At 47.5% G+C, this 20790-nt stretch overlaps 1 protein-coding gene across 4 annotated transcripts in view; it reads left to right on the forward strand.

Annotated features, from left to right (window-relative positions):
* CPNE2 (copine 2) overlaps positions 1 to 20790 on the forward strand; it is a 162839-nt gene that overhangs the window by 27272 nt on the left and 114777 nt on the right. For all 4 annotated transcript variants that reach the window (XM_075940373.2, XM_075940372.2, XM_006121032.5 and 1 more), the window contains exon 2: positions 17556 to 17752. In XM_075940373.2, coding sequence (XP_075796488.1) covers positions 17585 to 17752 — 168 coding nt within the window. In that variant the 5' untranslated portion in view covers positions 17556 to 17584. The remainder of the gene's footprint in view (positions 1 to 17555; positions 17753 to 20790) is intronic.

Consider the following 20790-nt stretch of genomic DNA (forward strand, 5'->3'; position numbering starts at 1 on the left):
CCTTTATTATAACCTATTTTAATTATGTGTAACACAAGCCATAGCATTTTACCTGTGATTCCTACATCAAGGCCATTAATTTGTAGTTGAGCTAGAGCAGCGTTTCTGAACCAGTGGTATGAGTACCCTTGGGGTACTCGAGAAGTCTGGGGGGTACATCAACAACTGAAATTTGGAGAAAACTGAATTTTTGTTTTAAGTTTTACAGCACTTTATTAGTTTTGTACTTTTTTCACCCAAAAATTTCATCTCCCACCCGGCTACGATTACGTTTTTGAAACAAATGTGTTGCAATGATAGAAAAAATTTGTGTGTGTCTGAAAACTGTAGGGACTGTGTGTACTTATAATTTTTTTACGGGGGTACTTTATAAAAAAAAAAAAAAAGGTTGAGAAACACTGAGCTAGAGCATAGCTCTTAGAAAGAGATGTCCAGTCTTAATGACTCCAAGTGATGGAGACCCCACCGTATCCCTTGGTGAACTGTTCCAGTAGTTAATCACTTTCGCTGTCAAAAATCTGTCTCATTTCCACATCAATGCCTGTCCGTCGGTGGGATGTGAATTGGCGGCTATCATAGCAGGGAAGAAGGACGTGTGATGGGTTGGAGCACAGAAGTCACCTTGGGATTGTCCCTTAGTGTGCTGATCAAGCCTGCCTGTCTTCCTACCCTCTGGCGCTCCTCATAACCCTGTACTTCTGGGTCAGAAGCTCTGGTCTCCCCCAGCCAACACTCAGAGTTGGGGTTACCACCTCCCTGCAGAGCAGCATAGACACTGAGCCAGTTCAGCTCTGGGAAGACTCAACTATAAGGCTTCAGCATCTAGGAACACAGCCCCCGGAAGACCAAAACCTCAAATGAATTCATCTTGCCCTCTGTAAGTTTTACAGAGAGAAAGTTCATAAAGATCTCCCCTTTATCAATGAAAAAGAGAGATGCAGTCTTTGCTCCCCCCTCCCCGTAAGTTATTTACACTGGGCTTGATAATAAAGAAAGGTGTTTTATTAAATATAAAAAGTAGAATGTAAGTGATTTCAAGTGAAAACAGGTCTAAGTTACTATGTTAAAATAAACAAAAATGTCAGCTAATTCTAATATACTAAGAAACTTATGTGCCAATTCTTACCCTAGACCAGGGGTTGGCAGCCTTTTCTAACCAAAGAGCCAAACTACATTAAAATTCAGAACAAGAGGTCAACAAAGAGTCGTATAAGAATGCCCATTTGCATGACTGAAAATATACAACCTAATACTCACAGACTTTATGTAATGTGACTGCTGCAGGTGCATCTCTTTGCACAATTCTTTGAAGTTTACGTCATAACTAGTCAAATCCAGCTTCATGCCAGCATTCAAGCTCTCTTCTGTCAATCTTATGGCAGGGGGCTGGTGATGTGGGGGTGCAGGAATCTGGGTTTGGATATATGGGGGGCTCAGAGCAGGAGACTGAGGTGTACAATGGACTTGGCACAAGGTTGGGGTGTGCGGGGGAGGGTGCAGGAGTGTTATGGCAGGGGACTGGGGATGTGAGGGTACAGGAGTTTGGGGATGTGGGGGTATGAGGGGCTCAGGGCAGGGGTTCAGGTGTATGATAGGCTCAGGGTTGTGTGTGTGCGCGTGTGCGCGCGCAGGAGTGTTATGATGCTGTGGCCTGATGGGGGCTGGCTCCAATTGGTGGCTTGTTGGCCAGGCTTCATTTTTAAATAAAGTAAAATATTATGTCCAACACAAAAGGTTTCAATATTGTCCTTATTTATGGCACAGAAAAATCAGCTGGGGACCACGTAAGTGAGAGGCAAAAAACCCTTCCAAAACCTCCCAACCCTCACTGATGTGACCCCCTCCCAACTGAAACACCTTACTCCCCTGATGCTGCAATCCCATGGTAGGGGGAGGGTAGGTAGGACTGAGGTTCAAGGCCTCAGGTCAAATGTACTCTTCTGGGGTTCTAGGGTTAGTGGATTTTGTGGGCCCCCCAGGCTCTGGTTTGGGGCCAAAAATGAGGCATTAAGTGCATGGGACAGGGCTGCCAGTGAATAGGATAGGGATGGAAATACAGGATCGGGGTGGGAAGTGGGGTGCAGGACGGGGTGAGAGTGTGAGGTCTGGCCATGGGGCAGGAGTGGTCATGGGGCTGGCTGCCTGGCCTGGGGGCAGAGGGAATTTTGACCAGGGGATTGGGGGCGGGCTGTCTGGCCTGGGGGGAAGGGGGTCTAGGGATGAGTGGGTTGGGGACACTTGTTTTCACGCTGTGTGGCAGGCAACGTGTAACACGCCCCCTGTTGCTCCCATTCACTGGCAGGAAGCCTCCAGGAAGGGTTGGCAGAGGAGGCTGCAGAAAGCGTGTCCTGAGGGAACAAATTAGCAGTATGCCGGGAGCCATCTTTGGTTGCTGGTTCCCCCCCACGCTGGTGGGGGCGAGGAGAATGCTGTGACGCCAAGTCATTTTTAGCTCTGCTTGTTGCCCACACGCTGGACCAGTGGAGCGCCTTGGGGCTTTCTTCCCCCCCTGCTGGCGTTCCAGTCTTGTGGGGGGCCGTAAGGCTGTAGCGCCAGTGCTGGCTCCCTGCTGCGGGGGGCAGCGAAGGCGGGGACTGAATTGGGGCACCAGAAGAGCCATATTTGGCTCGTGAGCCAGAGATTGCTGACCCCTGTCCTAACCAGCTGATCACACCTCAGGTAGAATGTTTCAGGTCAGCATTTATCTTTACTCTGGCTTGGGTCTACAGCTTTTCTCAGTCTTCTTTAGAGTTCTTTGTTGCCAGGTCTTTTCATGTGTATCCTTTTAGGGTGGGTGAGGCAGTTGCGAAGGCCAGCTGAAGACACAAACTGATTGCTTCCCAGTCCTTAAATAGACGTCCCCCTCCAGGGCAGGTACCCTTTACTTAGCATTTCCCATATGCATGGAAAAGTACCACCTTCAAGATGGATTCCAGTACCAAGTGACATGGTCACATGTCTTTCTAGGACCAACCACAGTTTGGGCTTACAGGACAAACAAGACTATTCACAGGTTGTTGGTTTGAGTACTGAGCCATTATGTTCCTGATGTACAGGCAGTCCCCGGGTTACATGGATCCGACTTACATCGGATCCCTACTTACAAACGGGGTGAGGCAACCCCGCCCTAGCTGCTTCCCCCCAGCAGACCAGGGAGCTAGCGGCCCCCCCCCCCCCCCAGAAGACCAGGGAGACGTGGAGCGGCTTTTCTCAGCAGACACCTCAGCTTGATAATAAAGGACTGAGGGAAGTGAGGTGTGGGAGAATAAAACTGAGCTCTGGAGAAATGTTTGGCGAGAGTTTCCCCTACAACATGTACCAGTTCTGACTTACATACAAATTCAACTGAAGAACAAACCTACAGTCCCTATCTTGTACGTAACCCGGGGACTGCCTGTATCCCTAATGGCCCCTGTTAGCACATTCAGAATTAAAACCAAATTCGCACATCATATTGCTAACGTAACATACAAGAATGCACAAAACCAGGCTATACAGATCCAGCAGATTATAACTTCCCCAGATGTCCCCGGGTTCCAGGGAAGTGCCGTGTGGAACCCAGGGTCAGCTGGGGACTCCACGGCTGCCCCTTTGAAAGGCGAACAGGTGGCATTTTAAAGGGGCAGCTGCTGCACAGCTGATCTGTAGATCAGCTGTGCAGCAGCTGCCCCTTTGAAAAGCTGCCTGGGGGTTTCAAAGTGGCAGCATAGTAGCACTGCCACTTTGAAGTACCCCTTCCCCGCCTCTGTCTCATAGAGGCAGCAAGGGAGGGTGGATTATCAAGTAGTCAAATACTATCCTATAAGCATTTGTTTATCGGACAGTTGACTAGTCTTTTACATCCTTACCCTGCCCCGCCCAAATCCCCTAGGCTGCTCCAGAACCTAGCCCAAGTGCACCCCACCTCTGTGTCTTCAGCAGTTTCCTTATCCTGCTTTTCTAAAGCAGGAGCCAGCTCCATCGCTGCGGTAGCCTGTGTTGGCTGTCTGGTTGCTCCCAGGGTGGTTGGAGGCGAGGGTGGGATTTGAGCTGCTGGGCGGAGGTTGGAGGGGGGACTGGACTAGAGCCCACCCCTCTGCACTCCTGAGGCTGATGCCATATCCCCTAGTCCACTCTAGAACCCAGCCCACTTCTCTACCTTCACCTTAACCTGCTTTCCTAATCCAGGAGCAAGTTTCATCCCTGGGGCAGCCTGGCCACTCCCAGGGTGGGCAGAGAGACTCGAGCCCCCAACCCTATGCTCCCCCAGGCAAATGCTCTGTCTCCTAGGCCACTCCAGAACCCACCCCACCTCTACCTTCAGGGTGTTCCCTCCCACACTCTGAACCTCTTGGCCCAAGACCAGAGCCTGCACCCCAACCCACTACTCCAGCCTGGTGAAAGTGAATGAGATTTGGGGAGGAAGGTGGATACAGTGAGCAGGGTAAGGTCTTAGGGAAGGGATGGAGCAGGGGCAGGGCTCAGAGGGTATGTCTACACTACCACCCTAGTTCGAACTAGGGTGGTAATATAGTAAACCGGAGTTGCAAATGAAGCCCAGGATTTGAATTTCCTATTCCGAACTACCTGTACTCCTCGTGGAACTACCTAGTTCATGCCGCGTGTAGCCGCGGGGCACGGAGTCCGAACTAGCGGACATTTAAAAATGGCGGCGCCCGGCAACATGCAAATGAAGCCCGGGAAATTCAAATCCCGGGCTTCATTTGCAACTCCGGTTGACTACATTAACCACCCTAGTTCGAACCAGGGTGGTAGTGTAGACATACCCAGAGAAGGGGTGAAAGGAAGCAGGGAAGGGTATTTGGGTTTGCAGTAGATCTTACATTGCACTTATATTGAAAAAATGATCTTGTGGTTAAAAAGGTTGGAGACCACTGCCTTAAAGGAAGGCAGATCCTAAGTTCTGTCGCGGAAGGGCAAATATACTAAATAGCGTATTATCATTCATATGAAATAGAAATTATTCTGTAGTCCTGTTAGAGACATACCTGTCTGTTTTTTATTCATCCAGTTTTCAGCAGTTCAAGATTTTCTACTGATAAACAATAGCTCTTGGTAAACAAAGTGATTAACTTTTTATTGCATGTGTTGGGAGGACGGAGGTAGAGGGAAGACTTGGGAAAAAAATCTTACGACAAACAACTGCTTCTCCTTCAAACTAGAAAATAATGATGCGTCGGGCTTTCTTGTGCATTTTTCCCTCTCTCTCCTCTCTAATAAGAGATGTGAAATGTCTTCTCTGAGTCATCTTCTGGAGTTTTGTTCTGTGTTTTGTTCTGTGATGACTGGGATGCAAGGGGTCATGTTCTTGTGATTTCCGTGAGTGGAGAAGTAGCAGCCACCTCAACTGAACCAGCACCTGTTCCTGGGACTCTTTGGGCCAATTTCATGCTGGTATAACCCTGCTGATTTCAGTGGCATATAATGAGTTTTGTTGCGGTGAATCAGCCCTTTTGTTTTGGAATATGAGATTTCTCTTTATTCCTTTGGGCAGGGATTGGTGAAAGGGCCATGGGTAAAAATCTGTCCTGTGACTTGACTTGCCAATATGCTATTGAAGATGCACTTGAGATCCTGCCCCAGTGATCTTCTAGAAGTCTTTTCTGACCCAGGGAAGGCTATAAGGATTTCATTGCCTCAGCACAGAGGAAGGAGAGAGTTGAAATGTAGGTGTAAGGTGGCATAGGCAAAGGAGATGTCTCATAGGTGATTAAGGGCTTATCTATACTACAGGATCTGTCAGTAACATTTATGTTGCTCAGGGGTATGAATAAGCCACCCTGGCCAAAGTAAGTTATACCGACCGGAGTGCTGGTGTGGAGAGTGGTGTGTTGACGGGAGTGCGTCTCCCACCAATACAGTGACTAGCGCTTATAGAGGCTGTGTTTTATGATGCCGACAGGAGAGCTCTTTCCCTTTGGCAGCAAGAATCGTCACCAGATGTGCTACAGCAGCACAGCTGCATCGGTTCAACTACACCACTGTGGTGTTTCTAATGTGGACTAGGGATGTTACATTTAGATTAATTGGCTAATCGAATAGTCGATGCAATTTTCTGATAGAGGCAGCAAGGAAGGGGGAGCAATTAGTCGACTAGTATGTCGACTGTCCAACAAGTATTTGCTTATTGACTAGTCGTTCACATCCCTAGTATGGACCAGCTGCGTTCTCCTCGTCTCGCGGAATGGTGGGTAACTCCTTCACTTCCTTAAATAACTCCTTAACTTCTCTGGAGTGTAGAGCATTTTCTGAGCTTAAATTTATAATTCGGACTTCCCATCTCTCCTCCAAGCCTTGTAATGCCTCAGACGTGCAATTTATGAGCTCAAGAGTTGCTTAATTGCCTGCTGCCTTGTCCAGCTGCTGCTCCTGCCAAATGACTAAAAACAAGAAACCAGATCCTCAGCTGATGTAAATCTGCATAGCTCCAGTGAAGCCAATGGATTTATGCCAGTTTACACCTGAGGATCTTCCTGAAGGATCATGGAGGGAGTGTGTGGAAGTGGGAGGCTGGGACTGGAAGGCACTAATGAGGAACAGAGAGGGACAGACTGGTTGTTGTTGTAACTCTATTGTAGTCAGTGGAGAGATGATAGGGATGAAATTGGCTCAGCAATTCAATTTTCCGACGTTTGTTTTACTGTCATGGGAGCTATGACTGTGCAGCTGGAAATGTAATGTATTGTATGGTAGTGCCTGGAGATCCGATGTGAGATCAGTGTCCCATGGTGTTAGTGAAACAAAATACAGGACTATGTAGCACTTTAAAGACTAACAAGATGGTTTATTAGGTGATGAGCTTTCGTGGGCCAGACCCGCGTCCTCAGATCAAATTGTGGAAGAAAATTGGCATGACCATATATACCAAAGGGATACAATCCTCCTCCCCCCTTTTTTTGAGTGTATCCTTTGGTATATATGGTCATGCCAGTTTTCTTCCACTATTTGATCTGAGGAAGTGGGTCTGGCCCACGAAAGCTCATCATCTAATAAACCATCTTGTTAGTCTTTAAAGTGCTACATAGTCTGGTCTTGCTGAAACAAAATACAGGACTAACACAACTACATCTCTATTACTATTCTCCATGGTGTTAGTGTCTCAGTTGAGGGGAGCTGCACCTGTATTCCCCCGCTTTGGTCTAGGGAGGGCACCCACTCTAGGCTGTAGGCTCCCCAGCCATCACCCCTCTTGTGTAGAGAGCCGTGACCCACTCCCTCTTGACCAGCGTTTGTCCAGGCTGCACAGTTCCCTGCTTGCACAGTCATAGCCCTAGCAAATCGAGACTGCCTAAGCAGGAAAGTTTTTGCCTCTCTTCCAAGGTTATCTCCAGTGCATTGCCCACAGCCAGTCTGACACACAGCTCTTTCTCAGCAAGTGTGTTTATTCTGCAGGTAAAAGCATTACAGAGAAAACATTCAAACAATGAAAAAATCCACATGGATGATGATCATAAGCTTGCCAGAGTTTGCCCCAGCTCCAACAAGGGCTCCTTCAAATCCCACCAACGGCTTTTCCCTGTAATTACAAGCTGATAACCGCGGTTAGCTCAGAACAAGCACCCATGTGCATCTGGGAGTCACTCCTTTGTACAGCTTGAGCGCCAGCGCCCCCAACTAAGCAGTCGGCCAGACAATTGTCCCCTCCTCAGGGCCAAGCTTTGAAAGGTCAGGTCTTTGTCTAACCTAAGTGGGTAATTTGCATTCATCTAGGAACTCCACTTAACTTTTTCTCTGGTACATTGTTTCATGAGCATCAAAAGTCTGTTTTACTCCTCCCCAAGTTTCTATTGGCCAAGTCTCCCCCCCCAGAAAAGTTACTTGCAATCCCACAATAATACATGCACTTTGCATTTCAGTGCAGCAAACTTCTATGATGTTTCGGTTTAATTCAGTAAGGTTTGTCCAGGCTATTGCTGTCCCTGTCCCAGGTGGCTGCTGCACATACGCCTGGGAAGAGAAAGCGCCTGCCCCAGAGAGCTTGTGGGCCCATCAAGGAGATGATTGCTTTGCCCATTTCACAGAAGGGGAAGCTGTGGCTTAGGAGAGTGAAGTGACTTAATCCATAGAGGGAGTTAAAGGCACAGCTAGGAATTGAACCCATAATGCGGCTGCTTGAAGCCCACCGCAGGCGAGCCAGGCTGATGATGAGTTATTCCTCTCTCATTGTTCAGTGGCTGCTAGGAAATAGGATGTTAAAATGCATTTATTTTGGTAAACTTGTAACTGCTGAAATGTTCAGAGGTTACACATTTCCATGCGGGTGGGGGATGAGGAAGGTGACTCCCATGTAGTGGCCAATGGGATTGTGCTGGGAAGCAGGGGCCGTGCGGGAAGCTCTTCCCCCTCCCCTGGGCAAAGACAAACCGGTCCCTGCTACTGCTTTTCTGAGCAGCATGCTGAGAGGGGGCAGGCAGGGAGCCTACCCGAGGCTCTCCACTGCCTCCACAGGCTGGATCCAGCAGCTTGGTGGGCTGGATTTGGCCCACGAGCCATATTTTACCCAGCCCTGTTCTACATCACTGGGGGAAGGCTATGGATGGGGCTGTGTGGGGCCAGCTGCAGTCAGTGTGCCTGTTAAAGCAAGCTCTTCAGGGCTCTAACCTGTCAGCTCTTCCTGGCACTGCACCCACATGATACAATGGTAGCGCTGTAGGGCTGGAATCTCAGCTGGGACACATCCGTGTGGCTGGAGGGAGAAGCGGGAGAGGTTTGTCTCTCTCTTCTGTGTCCAGCATTCCTCAAGAGAAGTCTCTCCTTTGAAGCTTGACAGGCTGTGTGGTTGTATGGAAAAGGGGCCAGGCTGGGAATTGAGAGAGAATTCAGCTAAGAGTCTGTCCCAGGCTCTGCCCCTGATGCACCATGTGTCCTCAGGCAAATCACTTCACCTCTGTTTTCCCTCCCCCATCTTGTCTGACCTGTAAGCTCTGTACAATACACACTAGTACCTTGGTCTCCATTGGGGCCTTGAGATGCCACCACAATCGTGATGCTGCTATTGAAGCGCCTAAGGCCCCTGCTAGAGGGATTAGAGGGAGCGAACCCGTGGGATGTGCAGTTGAAGGATGTTTGTTGTGTGCCAGTCAGTACTGAGACAGGCTCCTCCACTGAGTCATTTGCTGCCTCTGCTTTTAGGAGCAATATCTGAGGGTAGTCCAGCTGGGATAGGAAAATCCCAGATACTTTCTCCCGGGTTCAGGCTCCTGGCAGCAGTGTGGGACTGTGTTTGCTTTGGGAGGCAGACAGACAAGATGGTATAAATAGTATGGGTCTGGCTATTTTAAGGCTTTGATTGCATGATGTGTATTCTTTAAAGAGGGGTCGATCTAATGTTTTAACTCTAACTGGAAAAACAGGCTTCAGGGGACAGAGGCAGCCAGAGGGTCTGATATGTGCAAACATCAACCCGTCTTTTCTTGGGGCAGATACCCGTTCTAGGATGGCTGGGTTCTAGAGCAGGATGGGGGAGAGTACTTTAAGAATTTGGCAAGTGGTTGAGAGCTGCACTCTTCCATGACATTAATGGAGGAGATGCAGGGTTTGGGATGGAGTTTGGGTGCAGAATTGGGCTGTATAGTTGATTAACTGATTAACCAGTAAGCAAAAGCTTATAGGTTAATACTATAGACTATACGCATTTCCCCCCCCCCCCCGCCCCCCAGCCCTTGCCAGTAAATTTTTTAGCAGGTTGGCCAGCACCCTGGCTCAGTCCTGACTTGCGCCAGGTCTGGGAGCTGCCCAGGGACTATATAATAATCGACTAACCAATAAGAATTCATAAGCTTAATCGACTATTCAATCAACCGATAGTTAACATCTCTAGTGCTGAAGGGAGCTTGGGGTAAGGGAGGGAGTTTGGGTGAAGGAGGCAGTTGTGACCTGGGGCACAGGGCTGGAGTGGAGAGGGTTGGATTGTGACCTAGGGCAGGGAATTGGGGTACAGGAGTGGGTGCAGGGATTTGGGTTGTGAGCTAGGGCAGGAGGGGACTGTGATCTGGGGCGGGGGATGGGACTGCTGGATCTGGGAGGGGATTTGGGTACAGGAGCAGGGCAGAGGATTTGAGTATGTGGAGTAGGGGGTGGGAATGGGGGGCAGAGGGTTGGAAAAGGGAGGAACTGGGGTGCCAGAGGTAGGCTCTGCCAGGACACTTACCAGCCAGAAGCGTTTTTGAGCGATGTGTGGGTGGGGTAAGGCAAGCAGGGGACCTGCCTGGGGCTCCCTGCAGCACCCATGGGCCAGATCTGGTGGCTTGAGGGGCTGGATTCAGCCCATGGGCCATATTTTGCCCAGACCTGGGCTAGAGGATTTTCTCTGCTATTCATGTATATTATATACATACCTCTCAGAGACTTTGTGTCCTGGGTCCTTTTTGAAATCATGCAGTTCTGCATGAAATTGTAACACATTCTGTTCTTGAGAATTCCGCTCTCATATCAGGGTAAACCAGACTAACCAATTACACTGTTGGGAGTGAGATGACAATCTAGTACAGAAAGAGAAATCATGTCTGAGGTTTTGGAGGCACTGGGGGGTGTAATGGGGAAAGTATAGTTTTTTTCTTTTACTTCCCGATAGGAGGCCTTTAACGATAAATGTTGGTGCTCTAATGATGGCCCCTCCTCTGCTTATCTGTACCTGTCAGTTAAAAAAACATAATTAATTACTTCATAGAGCTGGAATGATTTTTTTCCAGCAGGAATTAAAATTAAGTCTATTGCAAGAGTGACTCTTAAATGCTAGGAAGAAAATGTGGCAACCTGGACAACGAGGCTATAGAGTTTAGAAACCATTTTTCCTTAATGAAGAGTGAATTGCAGTCACCATCAAGGCTGTGCAGATCTGCTGGGCGTTGGAGCAGACATGTGCACTGTGTATAAACACATGGGCTTGGGTGGGTATATGCCATACACATCACAAAACACATGCTTCATTATCCTAGGGGCGATGCTCCATATGGTGCTTGAAGGATATTTTCCCTGCCTGATAGATCTCTTGCTGCTGCCACTGTGTTAGTGATCGCACAGTGACAGCGGTAGAGGTGGTGTAAATTGGTGCAGCTCTGTTGTAGTCAATGGAGCTGTGCCGCTTTACACCAGAAGAGGATGAGGCCCATTGTTTTGTGGACAGTGGCAAGTGTACCTGGGGATATCTTAGTTGTAGTTGCAGGCCAGAGGCATTGGAACAAGTGGTGAGTGTGTTTGAAGTTCAAACACTTAGAACTTGCCTTTCCAAGCTGCCTCATTATTATGTGTCACCAGGGAATTCTGCCAGAGGCAAGGTGGTAAGAGAACAATCCAGGATCATGCTGAGCTCTTAGTGCTTTTTCACCAGAGAGCTCAAAGTCTCTTACAAGGAGCAGACATGATTCCTAACTTTCAGTTAGGGGAACAGAGGCATGGAGGTGACATGAAGTAGTTCCCTGAAGGTGCAGCTCCGTAGCAGAAGCCACGTAGCCTTCCAATCCAGGTCCCAGTGCACACTGTTACCTCTGGCTGACCCTGCTGGACCTGGTGCTGTAGTCAGCTGGTTTAGACAATGCCACTTGCACATTTCCAGTTGATTTTTTTCATTTAACCTACTGTAACCTGTAACCACTGAAGGGGACCCCTACTCCTCCTCTCCTCCAGAAATAAACAGTCAGGATTATCAGGCTGCTTGGTTCAAAATTTCAACCATAAGCCAGTGGAGCCAAGAGCAGTCAGAAGCCACTGACCCATGCTAGGGTAGGAGCCCATCTGGCAGTAGCTGGAGAGAGAGAGAGAGAGAGTGCATGTTCAGGCCTTTGTGAGGTAAATAAGGGAGGATGAAAATCATATTCCAGTGCCCTGCCATACGGAAGCAGAGGCAGTACATCAGACTAGGGATATTAAATATCGGTTAATTAAATAGTCGAGTAACCTCATTAATTCTATAGTCCGCAGGGGCGGGGCTGGCAGCAGAGCAGGGTGCCAGGCGGGTGCTAGTCGGTGAGGGGAGCCAGTTTAAAAACCAGCTGCTTTTGCAGACCAGCTGCTTGTCGCCCTGCGCTGCTGCCTCTGAAAAAGAGGCAGCAGTGCGGGGTGGCAGCAGCCCCTGTCTGGGAGGGGCGGGAGTCTGAGCTCCTGGACCTAGCACGAGCCAGAACTGAGCTGGACTGCCTGCCTGCCTGGCTCCTTAATACACTTTAAAGGCAGAGCTGCAGCAGGGGTAGGTCCTGGACCTGTCGCAAAACAAGACTGAGCTGGGCTGCTGGCCAACCTGCTAAAAAATTTAGTGGCAAGAGGAGGGAGGAGAGGAATGAGTGTAGTCTATAGAATTGACCTATAAGCTTTTGTTTATCAGTTAATCAGTTAACTGATTATACTATCACATCCCTACATCAGACTAGAGGAAGAGGATATTTATGGTTTTAAGCTGCGGGAAGTCGTGGTTCCGTGAGAATAGGCATATAGGAGGGATATTGGCTTAAAGGCTTTCTCCTGCCAGAAGCTGAGTGTGGAAGACAGAGGGTGGATCACTTCATGATCCCCTGTTTTGTGCATTGCCTCTGGGGCAGCTGGCATTGGCCAATCGGAAGACAGGAAACTGGGCTAAATGGACCTTTGGTCTGACCCAGCCGTGCCATTCTTCTGTTCTCCCTCGCCCCACCCCCACAGGGATCACTTGTTGGACTAGTCAGAAAAATGTCCCCCACCCTCCTGAAAAACGTATACTCTTTTTTTTTTTATCAAGAAAACAGAAAACCCAATAGTTGGGGGAACAAAATGTGGCCCAAAGGCATGTGCTTTCTGCTGTGTTCATTTAGTTAAAAACTTAATTGTCAGTTATACACACCTGTTCACATGGAAGATCTCCACACAGCTTTCATAGAATCATAGAACACTAGAACTGGAAGGGACCTTGAAATATTGAGTCCAGTCCCCTGCCCTCACATAGGACCAAACACTGTCTAGACCAGCGGATTGGAATCTACTGGTAGATCTTGGAGCCTTTGGCAGGTGATCCTGACAGGGTTGGCCGTGAGGCTATCAAGTGCGGCACTTCATCTGCCCCTCTCAGCAGTGCCGTGCTGCTCATGCCCTCTGCCTTGGAGCTGCCCCCCATCCCAGGAGCCTCCGGCTTGCTGTGCAGGGCACAAGAAGAAGAGGAAGGGGGGGGTGCTGATGTCAAAGTGCTCTTCTGCTCACCTTGTACCCCATATCCACAGAGCAGAGGGGGGCAGGGATGGAAACAGTTTGCTAGCTGCTTTGGGGAGTGGTGCAGGGTCAGGGGACGGGTGAGCCTGACTTAGCCCTCTGCACCATCACCTGGAAGCCACCTGTGGTAAATGGTGGATCCTGCATTCCAAACCATGACCCCAGTCATGAACCCCACCTGCCCCCCCAAACCCTTGCCCTAGCTCTGAGTCCCTCTACACCCAAAATTCCTCTCAGAGTCTGCACCCATCCTGTACCTCAACTCCCTGCCCCAGGCTCAGCTCAGGACCCCTGCCACGCTCCAGATCCTTTAGCCCAAGATCAGAGACCGCATCCCCCTCCCTTGCACCCCCAGCCTAATAAAAGTGAGTGAGGGTGGGGGGAGGAAAGAGGGAGGGAGGTTGGAGTGAGCAGGGGCGGGGTCTTGGAGAAGGGACGGGAAGGAAGTGAGGAAGCGTGTTTGGGTTTGAGGTGGATCCTGAATTGCACTTAAATTCAAAAAGTGATCTCATGCTTTAAAAGGTTGGAGACCACTGGTTTAGACCATGCTTTTCAGATGTCTATTTAACCTGCTTTTAAATATCTCCAGAGATGGAGATTCCACAACCTTTCTAGGCAATTTATTCCAGTGTTTAACTACCCTGACAGGCAGGAAGTTTCTCTTACTGTCCTACCTAAACCTCCCTTGCTGCAGTTTAAGCCCATTGCTTCTTGTCCTACCTTCAGAGGTCAAGGAGAACAATTTTTTTCTCTCCTCCTTTTGACACTCTTTTAGATACTTGAAAACGGCTATCATATCCTTTCTCAGGGTATGTCTACGCTACCACCCTAGTTCGAACTAGGGTGGTTAATGTAGGCAACCGGAGTTGCAAATGAAGCCCGGGATTTGAATTTCCCGGGCTTCATTTGCATATTGCTGGGCGCCGTCATTTTTAAATGTCCGCTAGTGCGGACTCTGTGCCCACGGCTACACGCGGCACGAACTAGGTAGTTTGGATTAGGCTTCCTATTCCGAACTACTGGTACATAAGGAGTAACGGTAGTTCAGAATAGGAAGCCTAATCCGAACTACCTAGTTCGTGCCACGTGTAGCCGCGGGCACGGAGTCCGCACTAGCGGACATTTAAAAATGGCGGCGCCCGACAATAAGCAAATGAAGCCCGGGAAATTCAAATCCCGGGCTTCATTTGCAACTCCGGTTGCCTACATTAACAACCCTAGTTCGAACTAGGGTGGTAGTGTAGACATACCCTCAGTCTTCTCCTTTCCAAACCAAACAAGCCCAGTTCTTTGAGTCTTCCTTCATAGGTCATGTTCTCTAGATCTTTAATCATTTTTGTTGCTCTTCTCTGGACCTTCTCCATTCCATCCTAAAATGCAAATTAACACACACACCGCCTGTCTCAGCCGTTTCCTTCGGTTTGAAGGGGAAGTTTTTCCATCTTCACTGTTCAGAGGAGTGCTGCTCAGTAAGTTTTAAATTAAGCTTCCAACAGATTTTTGGCACCAGGATGGAAATATGATCTGAAGTGTGTATTTTCCATGCATTTGTGGAAAACGCAACAGCTTCTGTGGGTCAGTTTCTATGCAGCCCATCCAGCCAGTTCTGCATTCAGACACTGGCTGCTGGGATCAGGTTGGCTTATGAGTTGACTAGCAGATAGATAAATCTATCAACTACTCGATTACTAAAATAACCTAAATGTAACATCCCTATTCAGAAGGGGTCAGCTCCTAGGGTGTGTCTAGACTACATGCCTCCTTCGACGGAGGCATGTAGATTAGCCAGATCGGAAGAGGGAAATGAAGCCGCGATTAAAATAATCGCGGCTTCATTTAAATTTAAATGGCTGCCCCGATCTGCCGATCAGCTGTTTGTCGGCAGATCGGGGGAGTCTGGACGCGATGCCCCGACAAAGAAGCCTTTCTTCATCGACACAGGTAAACCTGGTTTCACGAGGCTTACCTGTGTCGATGAAGAAAGGCTTCTTTGTCGGGGCATCGCGTCCAGACTCCCCCGATCTGCCGACAAACAGCTGATCGGCAGATCGGGGCAGCCATTTAAATTTAAATGAAGCCGCGATTATTTTAATCGCGGCTTCATTTCCCTCTTCCGATCTGGCTAATCTACATGCCTCCGTCGAAGGAGGCATGTAGTCTAGACACACCCCTAGATTCCTAGATTTTAAGGTCTGTAGGGACCATCATGATCATCTAGTCTGTTTTTGTGCACATTGTAGGCTACAGGACCTCACCCACTCCTGAAATAGACCCCTGACCTCTGGCTGAGTTACTCGAGTCCTCACATCATGGTTTAAAGACCTCACGTTACAGAGAATTCACCTATTTCCCCTAGTTTAAACCTGCCAGTGACCCATGCCCTGTGCTGCAGAGGAAGGTGAACCCTCCCCCCCCCCCCCCCCCCAGGATCTCTGCCGATTTAACTCTCAGGAAAATTCCTTCCAGACTCCAGATGTGACCATCAGTTAGACCCTGAGCATGTGGACAAGACGTGTCGAGCAGATACCTAGGGAAAAATGTTTTTAAAATGGCCTAAGTTACATTTCCAAGAATGATTTAGGCACTTGTAGGCCTAAATCCCATTGGCTTTCAGTGAGGTTTGAGCCCTGAATTTTATAATTGAGTAGAGAGTTTTGGGGCGCCCTATAAGAAATACTGTTAGGAGACTGGATTTTTTCAAAGAGTGGATGTTCAGCCCTTTCTGAAAATCAAGCTGCTCTCAGGTTGTGCAGCTTGGGCACCCAGTATCTCTAGTCACTTTTTAAAATTTGACCTTAGGTTCTTCCATTCCTACATCACTTTTGGAAATGAGACGTAGGCTCCAAAACCACCTAAGTCTCGTCTAAACACAATACTGCTTTGGCTAGTTTTTGGTTTTTGTTTGCATGATGCCTCGTGTAGGTGCAATTATACTGGTATAAAAGTGTCTGAGATCAGTATAGTTCATTGCCCTTCCCATACCGGAATTGTTATACTGACATAAAGCATTGTTTATGCTTCTATAATCATACTAGCAGAAGCTGTACTGCTTTAACACTTCCATCATCATGGGGTAAGTCTTGAAACTCTCGAAATTTCGCCCCCTCTCAAGCTCGCATGCACAAGGCTGCAAAGTCTAAATTATAGAAGCTGCCAGGGAATGTTTTTGTTTGAAGTACTTGCAGTCAGATTTGAACATTGATGCAGTGAAATAGCATCTGTTGGCCTTAAGTGTTGCTCTCACATGGTTTAAATGTGGTGTAACAGTGATCCCTTGTCAGACACGCGAGGCTGCAGGCAGCTTTTCTAGCTCTGTTTGCCCAGCCTGCACTGCCAGTACGTGTCCAGCTCGAGGTGGGAGGCCTGCAGCCTCAGTTGGGAATTCCCTTCTATGTTTCTCTGCCCCATGAATAGCTTACTTATTGGGTTAAAAAAATGTTAGAGTCTGACCTGAGCCTCTGTATATTTGCATAGAGGGCAGCTGGTGACTCAGACACAGCCAGGACTTGCTGTTTGGTTTTGTGGGGTGTGACCACATCACCCTGTTCTAATTTAACTGTTGGGTATTGAAGAACATGCACTGGCTTATTTTTAAATGCCAGCACATACTTGGTGGCTCTGCAGCATTGTGGCACCAGCTTAATAGCAATCTCATCTCCATTCACTAGGCTTTTCCCAGAATTGCACCTCTTTCCACCTCTTTCCTTCCACTATTATTATTGGTGGGATTGGCTTTCTGCATCTTATTTCAGATGAAGTTTCTAGCCTGCATTTGTCTATCTTCAACAAGATGCACATTCTTAACAGTGAGAATAATTAACCATTGGAACAACTTACCAGGGGTTGTGGTGGATTCTTTCTTATAGAAAATACCTAAATCAAGCTGGGATGTTTTTGTTAGAGATGCTCTAGTACCATCAGGAATTAATTCAGGGAAGCTCTCTGGCCAGTCAAACTACATGACTAGAATGATCCCTTTCAGCCTTCTGATTACCCCAATTGATGGGGTAATTACCTGGCTCCGGGTAAGCTGTTCCAATGTTCACTACCTTCGCTGCTGAAAAAAAAAATCTTTTCAGTTTCAATTTTCTAACTTCAAGTCTTGGACTTTGTTGTTTCTTTATCTGCTGGGTTATGTCTTCTAATATCCGGTATCTTTTCCCTGGTCACTTGGGCCTTTAGACAGACAAAATAAAATGCTTGGGACAGATCAGGGTGGGAAGCCATGTTCCAGGATGAAGCTAATATAAAAAGTTTAGACTCTGGATATTTTGGGGGTTCTGCTGCTGACGCCCCCATCCTGATGTAGTGTTTGCTACTGTGAGCCATTGTTTGCTTTTCTTCCATGACTGACACTTCCTCCATTCCCTTGTTTCCTGCAGATTGTCTGGAGCTTTTACTACCAGAGTCCATGGCGTATACGTTAAGCTCCTCCCCTGCTGGGCCTATTGGCACCCAGTACTGTGTTTGCAAAGTCGAATTATCTGTGTGTGGCCAAAACCTTCTGGACAGAGATGTCACCTCCAAATCTGATCCATTTTGTGTTTTATTTGTGGAAGTCAATGGCAAATGGACAGAGGTAAGTCACAAAGTCCTCCTACTGTCTGTTCTATGCGATACCAAACTGGGTGGGGTTGCGACTTCTTTGGAGGATAGGGACATAATTCAAAATGACCTTAGCAAGTTAGAGAAATGGTCAGAGGTAAACAGGATGAGGTTTAATAAAGAGAAATGCTCCACTTAGGAAGGAACAATCAGTTCCATACATACAAGATGGGAAGCGACTGTCTAGGAAGGAGCATGGCGGAAAGGGATCTAGGGGTCATAGTGGACCACAAGTTGAATATGAGCCAACAGTGTGATGCTGTTGCAAAAAAAGCAAATATGATTCTAGGTTGTATCAACAGGTGTGTTGTAAGCAAAACTCGTGAAGTCATTCTGCCGCTCTACTCTGCACTAGTTAGGCCTCAGCTGGAGTACTGTGTCCAGTTCTGGGCGCCACATTTCAAGAAAGATGTGGAGAAATTGGAAAGGGTACAGAGGAGAGTGACAAGAATGATTAAAGGTTTAGAGAACATGACCTATGAAGCCAGGCTTCATGAACTGGGCTTGTTTAGTTTGGAAAAAAGAAGATTAAGGGGGGACATGATAGCGGTTTTCAAATATCTAAAAGGGTGTCACAAGGAGGAAGGCAAAAATTTGTTCCTCTTGGTTTCTGAGGACAGGACAAGGAGTAATGGGCTTAAAGTGCAGCAGGGGAGGTTTAGATTGGACATTAGGAAAAAATTCCTAACTGTCAGGGTGGTCAAATATTGGAATAAATTGCCAAGGGAGGTGGTGGAATCTCCCTCTCTGGAGATATTTAAGAACAGGTTAGATAGACATCTGTCAGGGATGGTGTAGACGGAGCTTGGTCCTGCCTTGAGGGCGGGGGGCTGGACTCGATGACCTCTTGAGGTCCCTTCCAGTCCTATTATTCTATGATTCTATGATTCTATGATTGCGGTGTACACCGCTTCACTGGTGTGAGTAGTCCCACTGATGCCAACGGGGATCGGTGCATGAGTGAAGTTAGGCATGTCCTTAATCATTTGCATGATCAGGGCCTGAGTGGACAAGAAATACAGAATGGAGGAACTGCAGCACAGAAGAATCCAGTGCCTCCGTTTATAAATGTCCTCTAGACCAGTATTTCTCAGGCTACGTCTACATTGCAGGCTTCTTTCAGAAGAAGCTTTCCCTGAAGAGATCTTCTGAAAAAACTTCCTCTGAAAGAGAGCGATCTGCTTTTTCGAAAGTGTCCACGCTGAATGGACGCTATCTTGCGTTTAAGCTGTGATTACTATGGATGGAGTGGCCATCAGGGCACCTGTGCTTTTCCTCTTCTTTCAAAAACTCCCTCTTCCCCGTCCACACATGCCTTTTACCAAAAGAACTCTTTCAGAAAAAGGATTCTTCCTTGTAAATGTCGGAAAAAACCCTCTATTCTTTTGATTTTTTTTTTTCGAAAGAATGAGATTGCAGTGTGGACATAAGTGAAGTTTTTTCATAAAAACAGACATTTTTCTGAAAAACATTGTTGTGTAGACATAGCTTCAAAGTGCTCCACGAAACCTCTTTGAAGAACCTTCAAATTGGCTGCTTCGGTGTGTTTATTTACCAGCTCCGTGGGCACAGAGCCTCATGGCTATCACTGGCTCCAGTTTGCCGTTTGTAGCCAGGGAGAGCCGCAGGTAGCAGTGTGGGCTGGGCCACTGCTTCCTGTGGCTTGCCTAGGCTGCAGACATCAAACCGGAGCCCATGGGATCTGCGAGCATCTGTGGCCGTGGAGCCAGTAAATAAACACACCGGAGCGGCCAGTTAGCAGGTTTTTCAAAGTGGTTTCGTGGAGCACTTGGAAAAACATTGCTGTAGACTGAATGGCTCCATCATTTAAATCCTGCTGTTTTCACAAACACGTTGTAGTTTTCAGTGTGGTGTAGTTTTGATTTCTCTGAATTCGTGAAAAGCTATTATAAAAGGAATGCTATGTTAAAGGGGGCGGGGAGAACAAATGCATGTAAAACAAGAAATCACCCGAACCTTCTCCCAAATCCAAGCCATAGGGGTTTGGTCCATAGTTAGAACAAGCTAACACTTAAAATGTCTTCCAAGTTGCCCTCTATGTATGCCTGTAGCCCAGACAAAAAAATTTTGAGGCAGAAGAACCGAAATGCACATACTTTTGTAGTGCTTCCAGATGGACCAGAAACAGGAAGTAATGAAAATAGTGTGACAGCTTGTGCCTGGGGGATATATAATCCAGTTTTTAAGACAGAACTCAGCAGGGGGGAGGGGAGGGGGAGAGGATTTTCAAAGTTCTCTAAGCCCAGTTGGATGCCTAGTTCATGTTAAAATTAAGCCAAATGTCCATATTTTTCCATTGGTCCCCTGAATTGTTTATTTCATTTAGACATGGTTGCATGTGTTGGTGCCTTTTCATGTCTGCTCAGTGTTTATCTTTAAGAGGAACAATTTGTCATGTACTGGAAACTTCAGAGCATTCCCAAGGTTGGCTGAAAGCCTCTGTATTAGGCATAAGTGATCTTCACAGAGCCACTGGCATAGATATATGAGTTCTCACTGTGATTCGTGTGGTTTGCTGTCATTACGTTCATCTTGTAGACACATCTCTGTTGCCATTTTGATAAAAACTCATAGGCTATGTCTACACTACGCGCTTTGCTGGAAGAGGCACTGCAAATGAAGTGCAGATTAGCATTTTTTTTGCACTTCATTTGCATAATCTCTTCCGGTCCGTTTTTGCGCAAGAGGTTTTTGTGCAAAAATAAGCAGTGTGGATGTTTCCTTTTTGTGCAAAACCCCCTTTTTGTGCAAGATCCTTATTGCCTCCTTTTTTGAGGCCAGAAGCCTCCACATTGCATTGCTGTCATGATCCCTAATGACTTGAGTCCAAGAGGAGTACCCCGCAATGCTGATCTACTGTGGGGTTCAGGGTGCCAAAGCCCTGGTTAGAATCCAGAGATACAGTTCCAAGTTGATTACAATGAGCTGTGTTTTGGATCCAAGCCAAGTATGAAACTGTTCCTTGTATTTGAATTAGTGAGCCATTAAGCC

The sequence above is a fragment of the Pelodiscus sinensis genome, chromosome 12 (genome assembly GCF_052426305.1).
Source record: "Pelodiscus sinensis isolate ZL-2025 chromosome 12, ASM5242630v1, whole genome shotgun sequence".
Classification (NCBI taxonomy): domain Eukaryota; kingdom Metazoa; phylum Chordata; order Testudines; family Trionychidae; genus Pelodiscus; species Pelodiscus sinensis.